Genomic DNA, 26,295 nt, shown 5'->3' with positions numbered 1-26,295 from the left:
ACTATGGGGAAAAAGTATGAGTATAGTCCGAAAAGAAAGTAATTTATGGATAAGCAAACACACTAACCTGCACCGACAATTTTTCAAAATGTCAACAGCACATAAGTTGCCATATTACTTATTCTAAATTGTATTCATGTCTGTGGAAAATGAACTCGTGCATGACTTGTACACAATAATGAGCCAGCCCACTAATCAGGGTGAGACTAATAGGAGTTGCACCAAACAGCTGAAGGGGAACAATTCAGTCCACTGGGAATCCATTGTAACTGCCATCATTATGTCCACTCGTGGCTATTCAATTAATGTCTCCTGTGGAAGGAAGAGAAACATGCTCGCAGTTTGGCGTTAGTCTTTTGGTGCTCTGCCATCGATTTATTGTAATAATCACACATACGCAAGCAGCATGCTCTTTAAAACAGCCAATATGACAGTACCTATTATCGAGATGGATCATAGATTTGTGACCTCGTGGTGCAGTGTATTGCAGGTTGGAGGATGCCATATGACGCAACAAGAACTTTTAACCCTGACACTGGTTTTCAAGCATTACTGCTAGAAGTAGACGTGAGACTTGTCCGGATCGTCCCAATCTCAGAAGTTCAACTTGAAAGTTGGCAACGGATCCAAACATTCACCCTCAGCTCAGGCAATTATGGAGAAATTAGAGACCCCTGACTTCAACCCCATCAAGCACATTTTATTGTATACAGTTTTTATACACATCTGCCCTCAAGTGCCGCACACACCCACCAAAGAGAAGCCCCTCTCCTCAAGAGAACTAACCTTCCATCCATCCATCCATCCATCTTCTTCCGCTTATCCGGGGTCGGGTCGCGGGGGCAGCAGCTTCAGGAGGGAAACCCAGACTTCCCTCTCCCCAGCCACTTCAACCAGCTCCTCCGGCGGGATCCCGAGGCGTTCCCAGGCCAGCCGAGAGACATAGTCTCTCCAGCGTGTCCTGGGTCGTCCCCGGGGCCTCCCGCCAGTGGGACATGCCCGGAACACCTCCCCAGGGAGGCGTCCAGGAGGCATCCGAACCAGATGCCCGAGCCACCTCAGCTGGCTCCTCTCAACGCGGAGGAGCAGCGGCTCGACTCTGAGTCCCTCCCGGATGACCGAGCTTCTCACCCTATCTCTAAGGGAGAGCCCGGACACCCTGCGGAGGAAGCTCATTTCGGCCGCTTGTATCCGGGATCTCGTTCTTTCGGTCACGACCCACAGCTCGTGACCATAGGTGAGGGTTGGAACGTAGATCGACCGGTAAATCGAGAGCTTTGCCTTTTGGCTCAGCTCTTTCTTCACCACGACGGACCGATACAGAGTCCGCATCACTGCAGACGCTGCACCGATCCGCCTGTCGATCTCCCGCTCCATCCCACCCTCACTCGTGAACAAGACCCCAAGATACTTGAACTCCTCCACTTGGGGCAGGATCTCATCCCCGACCTGAAGACGACACTCCACCCTTTTCCGACTGAGGACCATGGTCTCGGATTTGGAGGTGCTGATCCTCATCCCAGCCGCTTCACACTCGGCTGCGAACCGCTCCAGTGAGAGCTGAAGGCCCCGGCCTGATGAAGCCAACAGCACCACATCATCTGCAAAGAGCAGAGATGCAATGTTGAGGCCACCAAACCGGAACCCCTCCACGCCTCGGCTGCGCCTAGAAATTCTGTCCATAAAAGTTATGAACAGAATCGGTGACAAAGGGCAACCTTGGCGGAGTCCAACCCTCACCGGAAACAAATCCGACTTACTGCCGGCAATGCGGACCAAACTCTGGCAACGGTCGTACAGGGACCGAACAGCCCGTATCAAGGGGCCCGGCACCCCGTACTCCCGAAGCACCCCCCACAGAACTCCCCGAGGGACACGGTCGAACGCCTTCTCCAAATCCACAAAACACATGTGGACTGGTTGAGCGAACTCCCACGCACCCTCGAGGATCCTGCGGAGGGTGTAGAGCTGGTCCACTGTTCCACGGCCAGGACGAAAACCACACTGCTCCTCCTGAATCCGAGATTCGACCTCCCGACGGACCCTCCTCTCCAGCACCCCTGAATAGACCTTACCAGGGAGGCTGAGGAGTGTGATCCCTCTGTAGTTGGAACACACCCTCCGGTCCCCCTTCTTAAAAAGGGGGACCACCACCCCGGTCTGCCAATCCAGAGGCACTGTCCCCGATGTCCACGCGATGTTGTAGAGGCGTGTCAACCACGACAGCCCCACAACATCCAGAGTCTTTAGGAACTCCGGGCGGATCTCATCCACCCCCGGGGCCCTGCCACAGAGGAGCTTTCCAACCACCTCAGTGACTTCGACCCCAGAGATAGGAGAGCCCACCCCAGAGTCCCCAGACTCTGCTTCCTCAAAAGGAGACGTGTTGGTGGAATTGAGGAGGTCTTCGAAGTATTCCCCCCACCGCTTCACGACGTCCCGAGTCGAGGTCAGCAGCACCCCATCGCCACTATAAACAGTGTTAACGGTGCACTGCTTTCCCCTCCTGAGACGCCGGATGGTGGACCAGAATTTCCTCGAAGCCGTCCGGAAGTCGTTTTCCATGGCCTCACCGAATTCCTCCCATGCCCGAGTTTTTGCCTCAGCAACCGCCGAAGCCGCGTTCCGCTTGGCCATCCGGTACCTGTCAGCTGCCTCCGGAGTCCGACAGGCCAAAAAGGCCCGATAGGACTCCTTCTTCAGCTTGACGGCATCCCTTACCGCTGGTGTCCACCAGCGGGTTCGAGGATTGCCGCCACGACAGGCACCGACCACCTTACGGCCACAGCTCCGATCGGCCGCCTCAACAATGGAGGCGCGGAACATGGCCCATTCGGACTCAATGTCCCCCGCCTCCCCCGAGACAAGGGAGAAGCTCTGCCGGAGGTGGGCATTGAAACTCCTTCTGACAGGGGATTCCGCCAGACGTTCCCAGCAAACCCTCACAATACGTTTGGGTCTGCCAGGTCGGACCGGCATCTTCCCCCACCATCGGAGCCAACACACCACCAGGTGGTGATCAGTTGACAGCTCCGCCCCTCTCTTCACCCGAGTGTCCAAAACATGCGGCCGCAAATCCGATGACACGACTACAAAGTCGATCATCGAACTGCGGCCTAGGGTGTCCTGGTGCCAAGTGCACATATGGACACCCTTATGCTTGAACATGGTGTTCGTTATGGACAAACCGTGACGAGCACAGAAGTCCAATAACAGAACACCGCTCGGGTTCCGATCAGGGGGGCCGTTCCTCCCAATCACGCCCCTCCAGGTCTCACTGTCATTCCCCACGTGAGCGTTGAAGTCCCCCAGCAGGACGAGGGAGTCCCCAGAGGGAGCGCTCTCCAGCACACCCTCCAAGGACTCCAAAAAGGGTGGGTACTCTGAACTGCTGTTTGGTGCATATGCACAAACAACAGTCAGGACCCGTCCCCCCACCCGAAGGCGGAGGGAAGCAACCCTCTCGTCCACCGGGGTAAACCCCAACGTACAGGCGCCGAGCCGGGGGGCAATAAGTATGCCCACACCTGCTCTGCGCCTCACACCATGGGCAACTCCAGAGTGGAAGAGAGTCCAACCCCTCTCAAGAGGACTGGTACCAGAGCCCAAGCTGTGTGTGGAGGCGAGTCCGACTATGTCTAGTCGGAACTTCTCTGCCTCACACACCAGCTCGGGCTCCTTCCCTGCCAGAGAGGTGACATTCCATGTCCCAAGAGCCAGTTTCTGTAGCCGGGGGTCGGTCCGCCAAGGTCTCCTCCCTTGGCCGCCACCCAGCCTACACTGCACCCGACCCCTTTGGCCCCTCCCACCGGTGGTGAGCCCGTGGGAAGGGGGACCCACGTTGCCTCTTCGGGCTGTGCCCGGCCGGGCCCCATGGGTGCAGGCCCGGCCACCAGGCGCTCGCCAGCGAGCCCCGCCTCCAGGCCTGGCTCCAGAGGGGGGCCCCGGTGACCCGCGTCCGGGCGAGGGAAACGCTTCTCCAAATATCGTCGTCATCATAGGGGTCTTCTGAGCCGTTCTTAGTCTGGCCCCTCACCTAGGACCTGTTTGCCATGGGTGACCCTACCAGGGGCATAAAGCCCCAGACAACATAGCTCCTAGGGTCATTGGAACACGCAAACCCCTCCACCACGTTAAGGTACCGGCTCACGGAGGGGAACTAACCTTCCCTTCATCCTTAAGTGTTTTTCAGCATGCTTTGCACAGTACACTGTCCTGGGAAAAGGGATCTGTTTTTGCCCCACTCCCTCCCTCACCATCTACTCTTTCACAGCCGACCAATGAGGGGGCTCAAGAGAGCAAGTGTAGTGGGGGGGGGGCATGACAAACGGGCTGAGAGCAGCGAGTCGAGAAGGACGCAGATGTCAAAGCCATGAATCTGGGGACACCATTGCACCCCTTCCTCTGAGTCTCCCCCCTTTCCATTTGCAGTACAGTAACCCCTCCTTCGCCTACTCAACTTTTTGTCTCCATTGCTTTTGCAGTGCATCTGTCAACTAAGCCGTCCAAATTTTGCCAAATCTGCAAAAGCCCACCTGCTCTTGATGATCGCTCTCTTGCTTCAGTAATCAGAGTCAAATGAAAGGATGTTTGCAAGTGCGCAAACACCGTCATTACGTATGGTGACACTCACATGGTCATGAGCAGCCATCAGCTAATAATGAGAGACCATGAGATGCCCATCGCTGAGCTGTCGCCATCCGTTCTCACAATTTATGGCCCGATGTATTGAAGGTTATGTGAGGCTGAACGGCAACTCATATGTCGGGCAAAATAAATTGAACATGCCTACTAGATGGGATATATTTTTCCAATGATAGAAAATTGGAGGTTTGCTCTTTTTGTAGATGTAGAAGCCTACAGACAAGGCTGTTTGCACTGCTTTTTTTCCCCATAAAGCTCTTTATTAGACCCTTTGCAGAGCTACAGAAGGGAAGGCTTAAACTTATGATACTAAGACATTATAAAAATACTTCTGCATAATAATCATTACCAGAGGATATTTTCAATATTATGAAAAATAGTGACATAAAATGCAACTGAATTAGTGCATACAACAGAAATAGCAATATGTTACTTCTTCTTTCTTCTTCTTTTTTTTTTTTTTATTTATTTATATATTTTTTTATACATTGCTTGTATTTGTACTGTACCTTAAACCAAATTCTCAGGGTAACTCAATTTTGTGAAAAAAGGAAATCTAAGAAGGGACTACAGATAAAGTTGTAAACGTGCAAAACTCAACGTAAACTAACTTTGCACATACATCATGCACGGCCCCAAAAAAAAAAAAAAAAAAAAAATCTGTATTTTAGAACAGTGGTCAATCTTTTTGCAATGAAAAATGTGAAATGTGTGTTTTTTTTTTTTTTTTTTTTTTTTTTTCCCTGTCAAGTATCCCCTAACCACTGCAAAGCATTTTTGGTTGAAAAACAGAAAAGACTTCAAATGTATGTTGTCATCATTGTCAGATTTTATTTATTTTTTAACTTTAGAATTTCATTTCATTAATCTCTTGCGCTTTTTGGACATAAAAAGATATTAATTTAAAAAATAATTAAATTAATTATGGATTTGTGCACACAAAAAATGATCACTTTGAACCGTTTTCCGCTAGGGTCATAGTATCTTAATTTTAAATAAAGTTTTGAAATAATTGAAAGGTGATGCAAGGTGGCATATGACAGGTTGGGTTGAACCATTCTGCTATGGGGAGACTTTTTATTTATTTATTTTAAAAAAAATTTTTATATTTTTTTTAGACAATGAAGTTGAATAACATTTATTGTATAAACTTACGTTTTATGGAAGTATTTGAATAATTTAATAATTATTTTTAAAGCATTTTTGCATGGATGCTATTTTATTTTATTATCATTATTTTTAATCTTACGTACCCTTAGGGGTACATGTTCCCCCATTCAAGAAACACTGTTTTAGAGCATATGTCTAAAACTCCTCGAGGGCCGCAGTCCTGCATGTTTTAGAGGTTTCCCTCCTCCAACACACCTGATTCAAATGATCACCTCATGAGCAAGCGCTGCAGAAACTTGATTCAGGTGCTTTGGAGGATGGAAACTTCTAAAACATGCAGAACTGCAGCACTCGATGACCTGATTTAAGATTGGTGTTTTACAAGTTTATTGTACCATTTTCCAAAATTTGCCATTTCTATGTGCCAATATCCCAGTGCGCCAGTTATCCTAATGTGACCAGGGCTGCGAGGGCCCTTTATAGCTGCTTGCAGCTCTAGTTTGTTGTGCGTTTTATTTATTTATTTATCATTATTATTTTTATTTTTTTTATTTGCTCTGTTTTTTTTTTTTGTTGGTTTTGTTTTGTTTATTTTTTTGCCATTGTATTTAATTATTTGCTGTTGTGTTTTGCACTTCAGGACCAATGTAGTGTTGGCTCAAATCAGTTTATACTACATGAGTTTTTTTTTTTCCCCTGTAAGATTGGCCCTAGGCTTCTTTCTCAACTAATGTTGGTTCACAGTAGGGGGCCATCATATTAGCTATAACATCGCCCTGCAGAGTAGCCATACCAATATATCATATGTAAAAACACATTAAAAGACATTTAATAGAAACTGTTGCTCTTTAAATAAGCAGTGTGGTGTAATGCAGTTTGGACTTTGTAAGTAGGGCAAAAACAAGGCCAAACTGTATTTTTGTCATTGCTATTCCTTCAAGATATTGATGGAGCACACCACGCCCACAGGACTTCAAGGCGTTCTCCAATTAGTTGTTTAATGCTTTGGAAACCATCAAAATTGATGACATCAAGCTTGCCTTGGACTAGAAGTTCACCACGGTCTTTTTTTTTTTTTCTTTTTTTTTTTCTTTTTTTTTTTAAGTCTTCATGAATGTGTTTTTTATCGGATTATGGAGGTGTCTGGCTCACAAAAAATATAAAAACATTTGCTTCACATGTTTTTCTTTTACATGTGTAATGTATAGAAGAATAGCAAGCAACTGCCAATGTTTGCTTTTCTCTTGGTTATGGATGTCTCTCAATTGGTAATTAATCACATCTCTGCATACCAACTCCCCATTTGTTCCTCTGGCCTCCTCCTCAGTCTACCCAGACCTTTGTAACATCAGCCTGGCAGCAGTTGGAGATGCACAGAAGCACCAAGAGTGCATTGCATTCTGGGATGATGTGTACGGCTTCAACATGTCATGCATGAAGAAGGTGGTCGTCCCAGAGGCTGTGGTGCAAGTGTTGAATGCAGACACACTCATCTCTGAACCTACAGTCATACGGGTAAATATTCTTCAGAATTTCTAATAAAAGGAAACGGTGCACTTGTAATAGAATGGGAGTGGGAACACGTTTGTGCTCAAGGGGCTTATTTCATTTCCACTCATTTTATTATTCTATTTTCAATGTGTTTTTAGATTTAGATTAGAATTAACTGATTATTTTATGAAATAAAAAATGTTCACTAAATATTTTAAATGGTTGAATTTACTAATGTGTGCATTATCTATAGTAAATCAGTGAGATTATTATTATTATAATAGTAATAATAAATAGAAACGCAAAATAAGTCAGAAAGTGAAACGTTATGTTCAATTTATGTGTCCTATAATTAATGTGATGGCTCTTCTCATCAGTTTGATATCTTACACCTTGCACAATAGAAATCAACAGAATAACTAGAAAAAATGGGCTCACTTGAACAGGACTGGCCTATAAAAGATGAAAACAACTTGAACTAAAGATATTGATAGGAACAGTGCTCACTTGGTTGATTGAATATCTAGATTACATCTCAAGTGGCTATAATTATGAAAAATGAAACAATATTATGAAAAGTTGAACTTCCTCTTAAAGAAACTTGAAAACTTTACTCTGAGCATGCTGTGAATAAAACACTTGACTAAACTGAGAGTTGAGCAGTGACATTAAAGAAAGTCAAAGCGGTTCCACATCTGAGCATAGTTACCTCTTTAGTAGAGGTGGGAATCTTGGGGCACCTCACGATTCGATTGCGATTACGATTCAGAGGCTACGATTCGATTATAAAACGATTATTGATTTCCCCCCAGGCAGCAGAAAAAAAACAATGTATTTTGGTGCTTTTAATGTTTCGTACATTAGTTACAAAAATAGTACAAAAGTCCTCTCAGGCCTAAATAAACTACTATTTCAGTATCAAGTTAACAGTTCAAAACAGTAAATAAAATACTCAAGTCCTCATTCTGTAACAACAGCTTTTAAGTATATTCAGTCTTCAACAGAATAAAACATAGCATTGAGCAAAAATATATTATTTTTATCCACTCAAAAGTGCACTGAGATATAAATGAAAGACAATGTGAACTACTACTTCAATACAAATGCCTAAAAAAAAAAAAAGTGCTTTCCTGCTTTTTAAGTTGTGTAAAGATGAACATGTAAACATTAAAGTTTCTCAGAGGTACAAAAAAAAAACCCTCAAGTGCTTTTCTGCTTTTTAACTTGTGTAAACATGAACGTGTAAACATTAAAGGGATCGTTCGGCTTTTTTAACATGAATCTCAATTTGATCCTCACCTCCCGTGTGTGCGATCAACACTGACTTCTTTCTGACAGCGTTCGGTGACACGCGTTCATGTTCGACGTTGGACGAGAGGAAAATAGTCCAGCAAGCTGGCTGGGGTCTCGGAAATAAAGCGTTTTTCTTCTAAAAAAAAAAACTATTTGTTTTCAAAAGCGTGATACATTTCCACCACAATACTCTTTTCTGAATAAAGTCAGACGCCATTACCGCCAGCCACTACTTTTCTGTTCGTTCGTTCGTATCACTGCGCGGCGCCCTGTAGAACGCTAACCGACGCACTGCAGCCAGCTAGCTGATACTTCCGCCTCAAGTTGTTTGCCTTTTCGGAGCAGGTCTGATCTGACGAAGAGGTGGGTTGGTCAGCTCAGCCATGCTTGTTGTTGTTTTGAATGTCGAGGCGTGAGTTGTGGATGTGTACTCTCGGTCCGTCCCATTAAGCGTCCCGAAGACCGCGCGCGCTACTGCGTTTCAGTTCCGCGTACTTTCCGCTCCGGTCCACTTTTAGTTTCGGTTCCCTTGGCATATTTATATAATCGGAATTTGGACTTTTGTGAATCGTTCTCGATTGTTCCACGGCCGAATCGTGAATAATCTAAGAATCGGAAATTTTGCACACCTCTACTCTTTAGTGTCTTTTAGTGTTGCAGAGCACTCTCCTCTTCGAATCTCTAATAGCATTATGCGTTTCATCGCCGCTTGGCCTGTTTGCTAAGTAGCATGTCCTCCGCCCATGTGTGGACGTGATGAATGAGAGCCGAACTTGATGTAATGGAATTTGAATCCTCAAATCGATAGTTTCTCCCCTCCAGTGACAAATAGACAGGCCCTCTCCCCAAATTACGACGACTCCCATCCATTGCCTCTCATTGATACAATCCAATAACATTCTATTAAGGCTGACTGCTACTCCGTAAAATTGAGAGCCCGCTCAAGGAATTATACATTCTGCAAACCTGATGAGTTTTTTTTTTTTTTTCCTCACTGAGAACAACTAAGACAAATTGAGGAAAGTTAAACCTGAAACCATTTCAGGATTTGTGTGCCTGCTCAGTAATACTTTTCATGTTATGAGGCTTGTGTTCAGATTTAGGCTTCTATGAAGGTGCAGTGCATAATATGGACCCATGTTTTTGCACTGAGCTCCAATTAAATGCTGTTTTGTTTTTTTGTTTTTTTTTAAATGAATGTTCCTCAATCAGTAAATATTTTTGCAGGGTAAAGTACACATTGAGAAGAAAATGATCCTGTGCCCCATTCTGTCTGAAACCAGTTAGGGTGCCATTAAAAGTCAGTGGCCTAAAATGTCTCGCAAAATATTTGCCAAGACAATGCAACCAATATTAGGTTCAAGTCCAAAAAAAATATACAAACAGTCCATATTGTCATAATATTCCATTTTTTTCACTCAACAGACAATCGACTGCAACAAAGTGTGTCTGTCAGAGCTGGAGTTTGCATCCGACTTTTGCTTGAAGATGACCAAAACCACGGATTGCACGGTAATGCAAACAAACATGTTCGCGCACGCACACTATGACCCAGTCACACACTGAGGCAGCTGAATTTTTTTTTCATGCCAGTGTGATTTATTGTGTTTTACAAAGAATGTGTGGTTTATTTCTGATAAGAAGAAAGATAATGCGGAACATTTCACAAGACACATTTAGCCTTTTTGGGGAGGGTCATCAGGTGCCATTTTGCGGTGGCACTGAACCAGCACTGTATATTCATGATATCATATGATAAATTTCAATTATTTTCATATTTAATGTTGTTATACTGAGTTATTTATACCTTTAACCTTTTTTTTTTATTATTATTATTTTTTTAATTTTTTTTTTTTTTCTTTAACCTTTTACCTGGAACCAGGTTATGAACGTCCAACATGAACTAATAATGCCATCTCGTAGCATAAAATTTGCTGAGACATCAAAAATTATTTGTGGAAACAAAGTTAGTCAAACGGTAATTAAATATGACGCAATTAATGAGAAAATGAATTAAAAAATGTTTGGCAAATTGATTTTCCTCGATTACTCTTTTGACAGAACAGGACAGTTTCACAGTCTAAACTAAAGTTTGCTAATACACTTTTGCCGTTCATCAATTATCAGACGTGCTGTGGAGAAAGGACATTGCTGTGCAAGTGTCAGAGACATCAGTCAGCTTGCATTGATGGATTACGTTACTGTATTTCAGCCAATATCAGTCAATCGGATGTCTCAGGGTTTCCAATCCAAGCATTGAATTTAATGGGACTTTGAATTACCAGTCATAAAACAAGGAACATTCTTAGCTTGCTTGACTTGACTAACAACCCATTTTCAGTCTTTCATGATAGATCAATATTTTTTACAGTCGTCCTAATTCCTCCTTTTCTTTGTGTCTCCCTCAGCTGTACAGCTGTAAAATGCCCATTTGACAAACTACTGAAAAAGTGTTTCCTTTTTCTAAATCTGAATTTAAAAGTTTAGCTGTCCAAGACGATATGTGGCACTCATAACTATATAACTCGACAAATATGATATCCTATTCTAGATAATGATGGTGGTGGTGGTGGAGACATCATCAGCACATTTTGAGATGAAGTCTAAGACAAATGAAGTGTATTCTTCCAGGTCCACTTCACCCTTGTGCGTAGCTGCTTGCCAGTGCACTGAAAACTATCAAATGTTCAGAAATACTTTTATGGTACTTTTAGCGGACGAACACAACAGTCAGGGGCTTTGAAAACAAAGTTTTCAACTCCTTAAATCAAAGACGGAAATAGACTTCAGAAAAGAAAAGTTTTGAAGCTCTAAGCTGAGGTGTAGGTCAACTGCAACACATGAATTAAGTTGTGTCCTCAGTTGGTGTTAGCTAAAAACACAAAAGCGTATAAAATGCTTTACGAGCCTATTTTGCCCGCCACCACATCCCTCACCTGAACTTCCTCCAATGACTGAGCCACATTTCACTGTGTTGTGAGCAGCCTGCGGCAGAAGCGCCTCACTTTAATGTCTTCTGTCCTGATGCTCTGCATTGTGACGCGCGTGGTGGTGCAGCCTTTTGTGTTGTGGCGCAGTGCTACGTAATTTCGTGTAATGGTTTAATGGGCAATCAATATGTGGTTATTATCTGGCCTCTGCGCATTGTGCATATGTTTTCCGAATAGGATGTGTGTTGAGATGCGAATTAAGCAATAAAATTAATATCAAGACAGAATTTTTGAATTTGAGTAAGAATTAATTATAGCATAGTTTCTCATTTACTAATTATTAGTTAGTGTCACAGAATGTTAGAACAGTAACGTGTGTGACATATGTACTTATTAGGAGGCATGCATAGTGTCGTGTGAAGATCACTGTCTTCAAAAGGGACACCTGTAAGTGTTTGCATGTTTATGGGAATGTTTGGCCAGCTAACGGAAACTAAATTAAACTGGATAATCAGTCAAGAAAGCATTTCAGTGCTTTGTCATTACTTCATTGTTGGCCTCTTGACGCTGTCCTAGCAACAGACAGCAGCAGTTTGCAAATTGAGTTGCTGGACTGTAGAGATGAAACCCTCCCAAGTCTGTTTTACTGTTGGTCTGTGTATGGCGAGGGATTCTGATGGCTTAAGTAAGCTATTTTAAACTAAAAAGATTTTTCCCCCCCTTTGGTCATAGCAAATACATCAACACGACCAGTGTAGACGTTTTCAAATGAAGTGCTTTAGAGAACGTATGGTGTAGATAAAGCGCTGAATAAGTGCACTCCAGTTACCATTTAGTTTAAATGAGATTTTTCAGGGGTTTGACTATGACATGTTTTTCTGCAAAAGTACAATTAGTAACCCAACGGAGTTGATTTTCAACTCGTTTGTTAATGTCAATACGAATCATGCGCGCATTTGTATGTATCCAGTATATGAGCATTCAGCTTCTACTTCAAAATCATATACAATCCTGCAAAATAGATAGGGAGTATGTTTTAATGCTTTTTTTCCCCCAGTTGCAAACTGCTTTTCTTTCGGGTTTTTTATTGCAAAGCCGAATCATTCATTTAGTACGCGGCTATCGAAGCGCAACGGTGTCTTGGGATGTTTTATGCACAATGGGATGTGTCGTTTCTTAATGCTATCAAAAGCCAAGCTTATATAACGCAAAGTATTCTGTAAAGAAGGTTTCGTTGGTCTAAATTGTCCTTTTCTACTCACCCGCCGCATCAAAGCTGCTTGTCTCAGGATTTACAGATGATTATTGACCTGCGCAAGGGTTGCTCTGCTGTCATAAAGATACCGATCTGGAGTCAGTATTGTCTGCAGATCTTGAGTGGTAGTTAAGGTTAGGATGTGTGAAGGGTAAACTGCTCCTGGACCAGTGCTCGGGGATTGGTGAGGGAGAGCTGCTGCGCCTCTCGCCCTATGATGGAGCGCCTGCTTTTGTTCTCCTGTCGACAGTCCATTCATCAGCTCAGCCTGCCTAACCTTGCATTAAATGAACAGCACAACCCCTGCGTCTGTGCCGCTCACACACAAGATAAATCCTCTCATTCTCTCTCTTTTTTTTTTTTCTCAGCCACCCTTTCTTTACCCCGCTTTACATGTACGTGTTTGAGCTTATTGTGTTTCAATACTCTGAAGCCACACACAAGAAGCTGAAAATGTTTGCGTTTATTAGTTGCTACAGAGAACAAAACACGTCGCAAAGAAATGTTCATTATGAGGCACATTAGATGTTTCACAGAATGAGATGCGCCGGCTTTTTTTTTTTTTTTACCAAAAGTTAAAAGCAGGAAGCAAAAATATGTCAATATATGAAATGTTTGAAATCGACTCTCAATGTAGAATTGTTCCCCTCTAAACATTGGCTGAGTGCTGACAAGGTATGTCTTATTCAAAATATCAAATGTTGGAACACGGGATTGTTGCCTGCAATAGAATAGAATAGCTTTATTTCAGTCAAATTCTTTACACAAATTCGCATGCACCGGCCCAGAACTTTCTATCTCACAATTTGGTAAATTTCATATTTTTTCCCATGGCTTGTACTGATTATTAGTAGTTAAGGACAGCAATAACCAATATCTGAAGCTGATATTCACTCTTACTAAAAAGGGAGCTTTAAAATGTTAAATGAATAAATAAATAACAATAATAATGACACCAACTTCTTTTTTTACTTTGTTGAAATTCTGAGCGTATGTTTATTGATCAACTTTTCAGATTTGCAAAAATTGTTTTAAAGTTCGAACAAAACGTTCAGGGTCATCAGCATGTCTTAAAAAGTTCAATCACAACTTAAACACGTAAATAGCTCACTATCAATATAAATGAAGTTTTACAAAATTTCAAAATATCTGGAATGTTAAATTTTCACTTATCCGTTTTAAGTTCAAACAAAAACAGAAGGTGCTGAGTAAAATGAAAATGTAAATAAAGAATATAGTTCCCTTAACACAGTTTTGTATTGGTTTATTATTGTCATGTTTAAAAGAAAAGAAAAAAAAAAAAAAAAGCTAATCAGTGCTGATAATCGGCCTGGCCCGAATATATACTGGTCAAGATTTTTGACCAATCTAAAGTGGTAAACGTGAAAATCTCTTTTACGATGTGAAGTTAATGATTGATCAAACATGGCGTTTTTGGTGTCACCCGAAAAAAGAAGGATTTTGAGGTTTTTGAGATTTTGAATTCCTTGCCATTGCCATTTAGATTATTAAAATTGCACTTTTGGATAAGACTGGCTTAATTTGTTTATAGTGCATATGCCAAGGAATCAATTATCAAAATATTCCTCTTATTTTTGCTTTAATTGTTTAATAATTAAAGAAGTTTCAAAGTCACGTGAAATCAAAAGTAGGACACCTCAAAGTGACAAATTAACCGTTAGCTTAAAAAAAATGTGTTGCGAAGATTTCATGTACATTTTGTGGGTTTGATTTTTACACTTTAGTTGTGTTTAAAAAAAAAACAAAAAAAACAAAGCGCAGTGACGCAGCTTAGTGCAGCCCGGTTTGCACCACTGAAAAATTATCTCCAGCTGTTATGTTGCACTTAGTCGTGTGTTGCCTGAGGACATGATATGCGAGAAGTTGTGGTTGGAGGTAGACCACAGGCGAGGACGGTTCGGGCTCCAGCTCACCGGAACAACGGCAATCTGGCAGAGGGTGCGAGAAGGTGCACGGGAGAGAATTGACACCGATGCGCTTTGTGAGGTGGTCACGCTTGAAGCCTCCACACCCGGGTAAACCCTATCAAAAGCGCATTAGACCTCTCTTCTTATGCCCCCCCCCCACAGTCCCCATCAGCAATCCTCCGTTTCCCCTCCTCTTCATGCCCCCCCCCCTCGGTCCCCCCACTGTTGTATAATAGTATCTGGCCGGGCCACTCGGCTAACTGACACGTAGCCAGGCGAAAGGGGAGCGATGATGAATTGCTCCCTGTTGGTGTTATCCTTGATGATAATTATTAATTTTCCCTCCACTCTTCCCAGAGACTTGGCTGGAGCGCTTGTGATGTAGCAGCGCTTCCTCACGGGCCGTCGGGAAGCCCACTGTCATCACTTATCGCGGACACGTTTGGGCCCCGGGGGCGAAATGCTGATGAAAATTAAATGCAGTCATTCCGCATTTTCCTGTTTTTGGTGGCCGTGTGTGTTTGTGACAATCATGTCTACTTGCTTGCCTTCAACTTGGATTTATTATGAGCATTTTCTGGTATGACAATGCTGTGAATAGAGCAGAAATTGCCGATGCTTTTGGTTTCACAGCATTGGTCTTGTATTTAAATGATTACTTCAGGATGTGGAGGCGGTCTCTCTGGTATTTCAAAGCCCCAAAAGATGCTGGGCTTTGGTATCTGGTTAACAGTTGGGAATAGCATATCCACTGAGTGCTTGAAGTTGAGCTTCACTTTAATGGATGGACTGAGTTTTGATTGGATGATTTAGATCTAGGAAATGTGGACGTCAGCATTCTTTAGCTAGATAGCTAGTTGTGCTAGGCTAGAATTGCTGGTCTTGGCATTGCAAATTATGCAATTAGGGCGCTGAATCCCACCACTCAACGCAACTCCATATTTATAGAGCACTTTAAAACAACCGCTGCTGCTTTGATGGAACCCAGGGACAGCAGATAGAATTAAAAAAAAAAACAGAGGCCCTAGAATTGAACCCTGTGGAACACCATATGTTCCGTTATACGTGAATTCATCTTGCACATATTCGTCCGACCACTTTCTTTTTTCCTTGACATAGTTCTTTCGGATGTCAATGTTGCAAATGATGTGATGTGATTGATGTAAACTGTAATGTGTCCGAAAGGAAAAAATGAATAAACTAAACTAAACTAAACTAGTTATTGGTGATGGGAAAAGGAAACTTCAAAAACCAGTTGCAATATTGTTTTTATTCCTCCGCCGAACCCCTGAGATAGACTCAGTCAACTTCTGGGGTTTGATCGAATCCAGGTTAAGAAAAACTGGTCAAAACAATGTGAAAAATTCTGATATTTTTATTATGTCCCATTTATAATGCCCCAAGTCGATTAGAATCTTATTTATTTTCTCCCTTGGCAAAAAAAAAAAAAAAAAAAGTTATTTACAGTATTTCATAAAGTTGGTATGAAACCCAGTCGAGTACTGCAATCTGCTTTAGGTGTGACAATGAAGGCTCCAAAACTGAAGCCCTGATGTCTCACTGCAGTTTGAAAGTTACGCAACACAAGTGACAATCAATCTCGCTTCTGAGCGGTTGTCATCTCCAAAGTGACAATCATCTCCGTTTTGAGAGAATTGAAACCGCTCTGCCGGGCGAGTAATTACAGCAAATTTCCTGATTACCGCAGCTCTTAGCATCTCTGCTGTGTTCATTAAAAGCCGGAATTGTATTGGAGTGACATGCTTTTTTTTCTACTTTGTCTTCTTCCTCGGCCAGAATCTAAAAAAGGGACTGCTCAATAGAGGTTTACTACATTTCACCACTTCAGTTATTTATTGTACACCAACAAAAAATAGCTTTAAATAGGAATTCCCCCCCTCCTCTCTTTGCTGCATCGATTTAGTTCTTTGTCTCTGCAAGCTGGACTCCAAGTTGTCAGCTGTGTCAGGATTAAAAGCTATTAGTTCTGCATCATTGCCACTACAAGTGTGCTCCCGAGATTGATAGAGTACCTCTGTTCCTCCAGTGGGGGGAGAAATGGGAGCAAAATCATCCCGGGGGATGTTTTTGGTGAACTAAAGGCAGACTGGCCGTGGACTGTTCCTCTTCTGTGTCGTAGTTCTTTACATGTATGTCCTATGAAGCACTAATTTAAATGGCTGCTTTTCTGTGATGGGCTTTCAGTTCAAGTCTCACCTTGAGTTTGTCAAAAATGCACCATTAGTGCAGAACAACAATTTCAGTGAGATGGCACAATGGTATTTTCCTGCAGCAATCCATCTATTTCTGCAATACAGTCAATAGAGCAACATTTGCTAATTTCATGTTCCCAGATGGTTTGGATGGCGGATTTTAACTGGTCAGCAAAAATTTCCAGCATGGCGTTGGTGGCTACTTCATAATGTATTTCTTTTGTGCCATGACAAGCCTCTGTGATGAGGTTAGAGGGAGCACATGGAACATGTTGTTGACTCAGCCCAAATGAGAAGCCATGTTTATTTTAAAAAGGAGTTTTAAAAAAAACAACCTGCTAATGCAGTTTTTACAGTAACACAAAAACACTGAACTCTGTAAAATTCTGTCAATGTTGAGCCTTATTCAGAGTACCTCTTCTACAACAGTGGTTCTTAACCAGGGTTCGATCAAACCCCCTTTCATACTAATCATGTCGGGGGAAAAAAAAGAATAAAAGTGTTCAGACAAATATGTGCTATATGAATGCATATGTATAACAAAACATGGTGTTCCACAGGGTTCAATTCTGGGGCCTCTGGTGCTTTTATTGTATCTGCTGCCCGTGAGTTTTAAAGTACTTTATAAATATAGTTGAGTTGAGTGATGGGAGGGGTTGGTGACTGGAAACTAGTGGGGTTCAGTACTTCCAACAAGGTTAAGAACCACTGACCTACACTACAGTCAACAACACTTTGTTACTCATTAAAAACTTAATTTAAAAAAAATCAGCCCATTCATATCAGTGATGTCGCCAAACAAATCCAGGCATTTATTGCACACATTCTAACTCGCCTCTCATATTTCTTTGCAGGCACTTGTCGGCTATTTTGACGTTTTCTTTGACAAAGGCTGCTGCAACAAGGTAAGCGGCGCTGGCAACAGGAAACCCATTTAACAGAAAGTCAATTACGTTCACGCCTTAGCTTCTTTCTCCTCCTCGGGGCGTTTGTCGGCAATCAACCCAGTCCATTGGTGATATGAGCACTTATCCAGCACAGGCGGCCATTTGGAAAAACAAATGCCAAGCTCATCTAACCTGTCAATTGCTCACCGTGGTCTGCCTGAAAAGTCAGGGCCTGGTCCCAATGCTGTTGATCTCATAACATGACAGTTTCATAATGTTTGAATGACTTAAGGTTGTAAGCAATGCATCCTGGGATGCTGGTTAATGTTGGATTTTAAACTGTATCCTTGTATTCATCCAATCAGAATGTATTCTGTCAAGCTTGATTCTCAACAAAACTGTTTTGGCCAGGTGATGTTCTCCACGGGTCCTCAGTTCACAAAAACCCACTGGAAACAGACCATCTTCCAACTGGAGAGACCTTTCACAGTCCAGGCCGGTTAGTATGAAACATTATCCACCATTGTTTTCAAGTTGCGTCGGACTGCGTGTGTGTGTTTTACTTGATTTGGGGCCTGAATGGTGCTCGGCAGCAGGATGTCAGGTAATCCGTCTCTGGTGGGTGATGTCCTCAGACCGCTTGACACTCGTTATCTGTCACGGCGAGAGACAGCAGGGGATCCAAACAAATCACATTCAGCTGTCAGAGACAGCATGTGAAAGTCATCCGATAACCGCTCGCACGTCTTGATTCATGGCGCGTTGCGAGAGAAGAGCTTTGTTACTGACCAGTGGGAAATAGGACAGGCAGATATTAGAAGCAAAAATGACTCCAAACAATAGTCTATTTATTAATATTATTTTGCTATTTATTTATTTTTTCTTTATTTATATCATTTATTTTTTAAAATAAATTTTATAAAACTTCTTGTCTAGGCTAAATCTGGAATGTTGGGTTGTAAATTTGGTGTCAATTTATGTATGAATGTGTGATGTATGATGAAAGTCTTTAGTTTGGCTACAAAGAGCAAATATGAACATTGATATAATTGTCCACCAAGCTTGTTTGGGCTTAGTTGACAACTTTTGGACCATCTATCCGTTCTCTAGTCTGTATTGCATACCTGGAATTACCTGCAGGCGTCTAATGGAAGAAAAACATTCAAAATCCTTTTAATTCTAATCAGTTTACTTATTTTCTGTTTTTCTAAATGCCAACTTTGGATAACTTACATATTACTGCAGTTATTGGATGACAACTGTTTAAATAAATGTAAATATAAATAAATAAATAAAAATACAGGAAAAAAAAACAAGTCGTTTATGTATGATTCAATTTTCACTTTATCTGAAATTTTATTCCCACATGAATTTTTGTATTTATTTATGTATTAAAAAGATTGATTTATGATTTCATAAATTGTTATTGGGCTTTATAAATTGATTCGATTACTCATTTTTTATTTATTTATTTTACCCAGCCCCACTCCGGATTTGGTTCTCCATCCCATGCCAACATGATGTGCATCATGATAGACTGCACATTTAGAAGACCAAAAACAAAAAAATCTTTCCATACTCTGCTTCCCTGTTTTCAACTGCTGGAGATCATATATCGAGCCTGGCCTGCACATGTACTGTATGTTCTTTTCTCCACTTTACAAGCTCCAGTGCTCCTCGCACTGTATCATAATGGGAATCACGGATGCGTTTGGTGATGCGAGGATGAATGCGAGGACACTGTCCGCTTACTGACCGGATATCTGATGGAGCCGACTGTAATAAACGACCCGTGAGGGGGAACACATACACTAGATGTCCGTCGGCCCTTGGCTGCGCTCTGGCAGCAAGCGGCGTGATAAAAAACTTGAGAACCTCTGTAGCGGCTCAAGCGCTATTGGCGAGTCTCTGCTCCGATTGGTCAGGTGGATGCAGCTGAATGTGAGAGCAGCGGACGGCCATATGATCGCGCCATGCCGCAGTGGGAATGTGCAGAGCAGAACTGATTCCATTTGGTCAAATGATGATCTATGAATGCAGTTGTGCTTGACAGTCTGTGGGAGCGTCGGAATGGAAAAGTTTACAACCTGATCACATTTTCAAGCTGACATAAAATCAGTTTGGAAATGTTACACTTTTTAACTGTTTGCTTTGACTACATTGAGCTTTAGCATGCTCGCTTACCACTGAGTGTTTATCTACTTGGTGTAGGAACCATTGGCGCTTATGAGACTATAACTTGCTTGTCAGCTTGTTCATGTTAATGTTCAGACTGGTTCACTGAAATATGACTTTGGCTTCACATGGCAGTGTCTGAAATTGTATTTGCAGATGTTGCAATTATTGGCAACAGCTTTACCGAGCCTATATAGTAATACGCTGTATGAATTCATTTTTTGCTTTTACTGTTGCACTGCCTGAGGGATCTGAAGTCGTGCCGCACTCCTTTACTCCTTTTTTTTCTGCCCCTTGCTACATTTTGTGGAAGGATTTCTCTTATTCTTTTAAATGTAAAAATAGGTGTGAAGGTGGTGATTAGGGCCGGGTTTAAAATCGATTAATCCATATCGAATCAATTTTCCTTTTCAGAGCCTGATATCAATTCATAAAACCATACATTGATTATTTTAATATATGTTTTCCCCATAAATTCATGAGAAAATGTCATTTAAAAGGCCTAAATGTTTTTTGTATGCATGTTTTTTTTTTTTTTGCATCTTATGTTTTTCTTGAAATTTACTGTTCATAGAAATTAAAGTAATTTCTTACATTTACAGAAGACCTTACTTATTGCACTTTAACATACTAGAGAATATTTACAATTTATATTTAGAGTGATTGAATTGCAATGATGAAAATAGCATTTTCATCTTATCCTTGCTGATGTCAATGTCTGAAGTAATTATAAAACGTTCCTTTCATGAGCAAAAATAAACTAAATCATTTGAGAAGTTACTGCCGTCGCATAATTTAATTTGGAATTTAATGTTTGTGGAGTTTTAAATAATTCCCTTGATATTTAAGAATTGATGTTCCATGAATATGTCTATTTATAAATATCATGTATATGTGAATAATATGTTGGAATATAAGTATGCCTTTTTCTATAGTATCTAGGTACCTACCAGTAAATGACATGAGCATTGTTATTGTTGTTGTTGTTATTATTGTTGTTATTATTATTATTATTATTAGTTTTTTATTATTTTATTTTTATAATGAATCCGTGTATACTGTGATGGGACAATTTTACATCATTTATATGGAAAGAAGTCTTATTCATGGGATTTTAGTTATTTCTAAAATTAATAAAATGCAGTACTGTGAAATTTATTTTAAAACGTTTTAAAATGTCAAATATATGGGGGAAGCGTTAAAAGAAAAACAAAAAACATTTAAATTCTGGGCTGATTTCACTTCTGTTAGCTTATTCCATTTGCGTGCAGCATAACAGCAAAATGCTGCTTCACCATCTTTGCTTTGAACTTTGAGCTCACCTAATTGACCCAAGTTTGCAGACCTCAGAGCCTCAATGACCATTTCCTGATAATGTATGACATTGTTGTGGTCAGAAGAACCTGAGCTGCTGCATTCAGAATGAGCTGCAGCTGTTTGATGCAGTCAGAAGGCAGTTGCAATTAATCACGTCGACTGGAGATCAAAGTATGCGTAAGTTTCTCCTGGTCTGCTTGGCGCACACAACCCTTCAGTCTGCATAATAAGCATGTTCACCAGACACAACATTAGGTTCACTAATGGATCATCTAATGATAGAAATCCAAGTTGTGTATGCTGTGTATATGCTAGTCATCGTGGTTTTAGCTTACGGCGCTAAAAAGCTGCACTGCACCAAAATATGTCCCCCTTCTGTGTCGCTAAGTTAAATGTTAGCCATAGCTTAGCGCACAGCACATTTTTATGCCACTACTTGATCTCATTAGAATGTGCAGGTGTAGCTAAGAAATGTATCTGTTGTGTGAATGCATCTAGAAGGAAGGAAGGAATTAGCGAGGTAGTAGGTGAGCAAGGGAGAGAGCAGCAGGTTATTGATGTGTTCTCTCCACCTCGCCACCCAGACGGTCCTCAACCTCCTCCAGGGGCCGTAAACCAGAAATTGAGTTTTTAACAGCATTCTCTATTCACTTGATAGGGTCTATGGTGTACTTTATAACACACACACACACTGCTGCTTTTTTACACTCAAATTCAAAAGAGTTCTTGCATAGTTCTCTACTAAACTGTACTTTTGGCAATGAAGAAAAAAAAAAAGTGGCTAAAGTCACCTTGAAGTTGATAAACACAATGGTGACCTCTGTTGTGTTTTGGCCGAGATGGCCTCCAGCTCTGATTGGCTGTCATAAGGACCCGGAGTAAACATTCCAGCGGTTTGCGCCAACTGTCTGGTGATTTATCACGGCGAAAAGCGAATCCGTTTTGATTCGTTGCTACGAGTGCAACAGTAATTAACTCTCTGGCTGTTGAGAGAGCGCACGCACGCACGCAGCAGGCTGGAACAAAACATCCGTGCGAATCCTCCTGGCTGGCGGCATAATAAATTAAACAGCAAATCATTTGTCATGCTCCGGTGTGTTTGTGTGGCTCGACTATTGAAGAGGAGGGTCATCCCTTTCATGCTTTTACTTACTTTGTGTTAAGCAGAAAAAGATGGTTGTTTTGTCCGGGATGTTTGTGTGAAGGCGCTGGACTATTGAACTGGAAAGTTGAACTCTATTCCTGTCCTTGTCAGGTTACTCACTATTCAGCTGCTCTTTGAAGAAGACCACTTTAATGAGCTGAGATGAGGAACTATTATTTTGCCCAAACCAAATATATATTTTTTAACTTTATTCTTTTTGAAACAGGGTTGCACATCGACAAATTTGAGCAGCAAATTAGGTGGCGTCGTTACAGAAGAGATTGTCATGCCTTAGTCATTGCTCTTTTTTTTTTTTTTTTAATATCATTTTAACCTAGAGCCAACATGGCTTCGTCTTTTTGGGGTTTGTTGTCACATATGCAAAGAAATATTTCATGTTTGCTCAATGACTATGGTAAATTTTTAAGACCATTGATTAAAATGATTTATTTATTTATTTTTTTTAAAGTTCACTTTCACGTTCTGTCAAGCAGTAAAAAAAAATGTAAACTAATGACACAATTTTCCATAATTAATCGTGATTAATTGCACTTTTCTACTTCAGCTTCTGCTATTTTCTCAAAGGTTGTAAGTTGTAACGGATATTTACAAGAGTAAAATCATGTAATTAATTTAGAATCAACTAATATGAAGTATTTTTGATTCAAAGACAGTTCTAATTGCTTTCTTTGCTCATTGAATAGAATCCGTTCTCTGTAAAATACAACACAATTCTCATAGAAACAATTCTCAGAACTTATGACTTAAAGGCTAGGTTGTGCCCACGAGCATGAAGCAAATGAAACTGAAAGTAAAACTTACCCATTGTCCATCTTTGCGCCAGTGTCTCCGCTAAATTTGGCTGTACACAGGAACAGAGGTTCTATAGGTCGCAACAGGAAGCAAATAAAACCGAGTTAGCAGAGATAATTTTTTGTTAACGCTTTAAGAATTTAAATTCATCTCCAAAGTTAAGACATTAATTTTGATAGCTGTACATTCAAGTAAATAATAAAATAAAATAGAACATGAATAATTTTGTCCTTGTTTTATTAGTTGCAAAATCCAGTGTGACCTCTTACCCCCCCCCCCCCCAACATAGTGAACGCTTACCTCATGTTGGGGCAACATGTCACATGTTCACACTCTCTCTTTGATTGCTTATAACTCTAAACTGACACATAATATGAAATTGGCATGAATACATAATATTTACTTGGTCTTTAATCTGGTGCACATTTTCTTTATATGTGATGTACTGATTCCAAGAAATATATAAAGACATAAAAAGTGTGACATCAATCCCAGGTCTCTGCTACCTCCCAAATTCGTAATAGCTATCTACAGTCCTGGCAATGTTTATCCCCCCACCACCACCACTTTTTTTTTCTCCCCAAGCAATGTGAACTCCCCCAGCTGCTCCAACTCTCTGCAGTGGAGTGACAGACCCAGAGTGCGGCGCCAGCAAGCAAGGACCGTGCAACAGAAGCCATTGGTATGGCAACGGCTGAGACGTGACAGAAATGATGGCGAACGCGGCACAAAGCTCCACACTCAGCATTTTCTCCCCACGTCCTCTTGTAACCTCCAGCGAGCAAAAGCGCGCAGCGTAGCGAGCGGAGGCTCTGCGTCTCCATGCGCAAATATAGGCACAAGGCCCTGGTGCTTATTAACATAATAGGAAACCACATTTGCTTGACACGAACGTCATCATTCCTGTGAGCGGCAGTGCATTTGGGCTCGCACTGCAAACGTCTGAGCTCAGCACTGCCGCTGGGCTCTTCACATTTCTTATCATCAGCAATAGTTTGTATTTTATGTTGAGCCGACTGGCTAATTTCATTTTTGCCTCTTGAGACAAACACAACATTGAATCTTCTAACTATGTTTTGCATGCTTTGTAGGGGAGGAGCTACGAGGCAAGATCACGTTGCGCAAAAACAAAAAGGACCCTCGCTCACTGTTGGTCACCTTTGAACTCCGGGACAGGAAGATGACCTACAACGTGCAGTGATGTCATGTAACTGCCATTTTTAAAGGGGAAGTCAACCTTAAACATTTCTTGACAATGTTATATGTGACCTCACTAGTCTAAACATGACATTTGGATTAATATTACATTTGTGGAATATTAGTTAAGCAGCAAAATCCAACTGTTTTTATCCAGTTCAGGGGGCGGCCATTTTGCCACTTTGTTGTCGACTGAAGTTGACATCACAGTTGTTCAGGGCTCTTGCTACTACCAATCACAGCTCAGCTGTTTTCTCAAGCTGAGCTGTGATTGGTTGTCAAGACCTGAGCAATTGTGATGTCATTTTCGCTCGACAACAAGTGGCAAAATGGCCGCCTTCTGATACAGATTCTGATACTGCTGGATTTTGCTGCTTAAATCATATTCCACTAACACAATATTAACCAGAATACCGCATTCAGACTAGTGGGGCTGCATAGAACATATTATTGTCAAGAAATATCGGGGGGGGGTTACTTCCCCTTTAAAATAACAAATGGTTTGTTGTTATTACTATGGAAACTGAACATGTATTTTTGTATTGCTTTTATTTGTAATAAAAAACAATGCATCTATCTGAGTATTCTCTACGCCAATATTTTCTCCCTGTCGGTGTGTTACGTTAACAGTGGCAGGATGTTGAGAGCTGAAGTGGAAGTTTCAACAATATGTTGGTGTTGCTCCCCTTTGCAGCTGCGGTACAAGAGGGTCTGATTCACAACCACTCCACCCCCCCATCCCGTTTAGTTAAAGGTAAAATTGTCTGATAGAAAACTATGTACACATTTGGTCAATTTGATGTTTTGTGGGTCTGCTATTATTTTATTTATATATATTTTTTTTAATAAATCACTGAGCAAATTAAAGTGTTGATAATCCCTTTGACGATTCAATTTTTAATTAATGTCTTAACAAACATTACATTTTGATTTTATTTTTTATTTTTATTTTTTTTATTTTATTTTTTGCTTTCCTGTCAAAATGATAGTTTTGGAAATGCGTGGATTTCGCCCAACTATGTACAATGTACTACAAATTTTGTTTTCTCCACTGAATATATTTGATTGAACCTTTACCAAGTTCTCTTATCTTGAATGCTCACGATGCTAACACTACCAGTAGCGTGTATAAGCTCAGTTGAATTGTTTAATGAATGCTAGTAAGATGGAGAAACAGCTGTGGAGCCCTTGTCTGCAAAATTTGGAAGAAGGTCTAATCTGTCCAAACTTGTTTCTACTCTTATTCTGATTTAGCCCCCCACTCACACTCTGCCTCACCCATGTGACAATGTGTGACCCAAACACTGGTTTCAACTAGAATATGTGTGCTATGGAGTCCAGATAAATAATTCTGAACTAGGACAGGTTGCAGCCTATCTTAAATCGCCTAATTATTAAAAGACCTAATCTAATTGAATCCATTGCTGAGGAGCAGTGAGTGGCAAATAGGGACAATGCACATTAATCAACATTTTACAATGCAAATATGCCCAAGTTAGCTACGTGAAGCTAGTTTTCATCAGCGGCATTAAAATTGCACGTCAATTTACAACAATATATAAGTGATGACTCTCACATCTGTCCTCTCAGTTCCAGCAAATTTTGGCCCGACGTAAGCCACTGTTAAGACATTTGTGATTCTAGTCAGGTTCTCATTTCTCTGGAGGTTGAGGTCACCTGAAGATGTTGTGGGGCTGTCCGGGTTCAGTTGAAAACACTTCTGCAACATTGCTTGCACCACTGTGCAGACCAGGTTGGTGATCCCTCTTTTTAAAAACCTTGTTCCGACTATGGGGATCACGCTCCTCATCCTCCTCAAGGTCTAATCAGGGGTTCTGGAGAGGAAGGTCTGTCTGGAAGTCGAATCTCAAACTACTAGTCAATACATTTCAGCCATA

At 41.4% G+C, this 26,295-nt stretch overlaps 1 protein-coding gene across 2 annotated transcripts in view; it reads left to right on the top strand.

Annotated features, from left to right (window-relative positions):
• Positions 1 to 25,045, top strand: part of prmt3 (protein arginine methyltransferase 3) — a 44,696-nt gene extending 19,651 nt beyond the window's left edge. The window contains exons 12-16 of one of the 2 annotated variants that reach the window (XM_077519413.1): positions 7,082 to 7,269; positions 9,964 to 10,050; positions 17,719 to 17,769; positions 18,163 to 18,250; positions 24,292 to 25,045. In XM_077519413.1, the coding sequence (XP_077375539.1) occupies positions 7,082 to 7,269; positions 9,964 to 10,050; positions 17,719 to 17,769; positions 18,163 to 18,250; positions 24,292 to 24,401 (524 nt within the window). In that variant the 3' untranslated portion in view covers positions 24,402 to 25,045. The remainder of the gene's footprint in view (positions 1 to 7,081; positions 7,270 to 9,963; positions 10,051 to 17,718; positions 17,770 to 18,162; positions 18,251 to 24,291) is intronic. The other variant, XM_077519412.1, reaches the window with a different exon arrangement.
• Positions 25,046 to 26,295: the final 1,250 nt, after the last annotated feature.

This window comes from Festucalex cinctus, chromosome 4, assembly GCF_051991245.1.
Source record: "Festucalex cinctus isolate MCC-2025b chromosome 4, RoL_Fcin_1.0, whole genome shotgun sequence".
NCBI lineage: Eukaryota > Metazoa > Chordata > Actinopteri > Syngnathiformes > Syngnathidae > Festucalex > Festucalex cinctus.
Note: the sequence above shows the minus strand (reverse complement) of the source record. Positions and strands in the feature narration are given on the sequence as shown.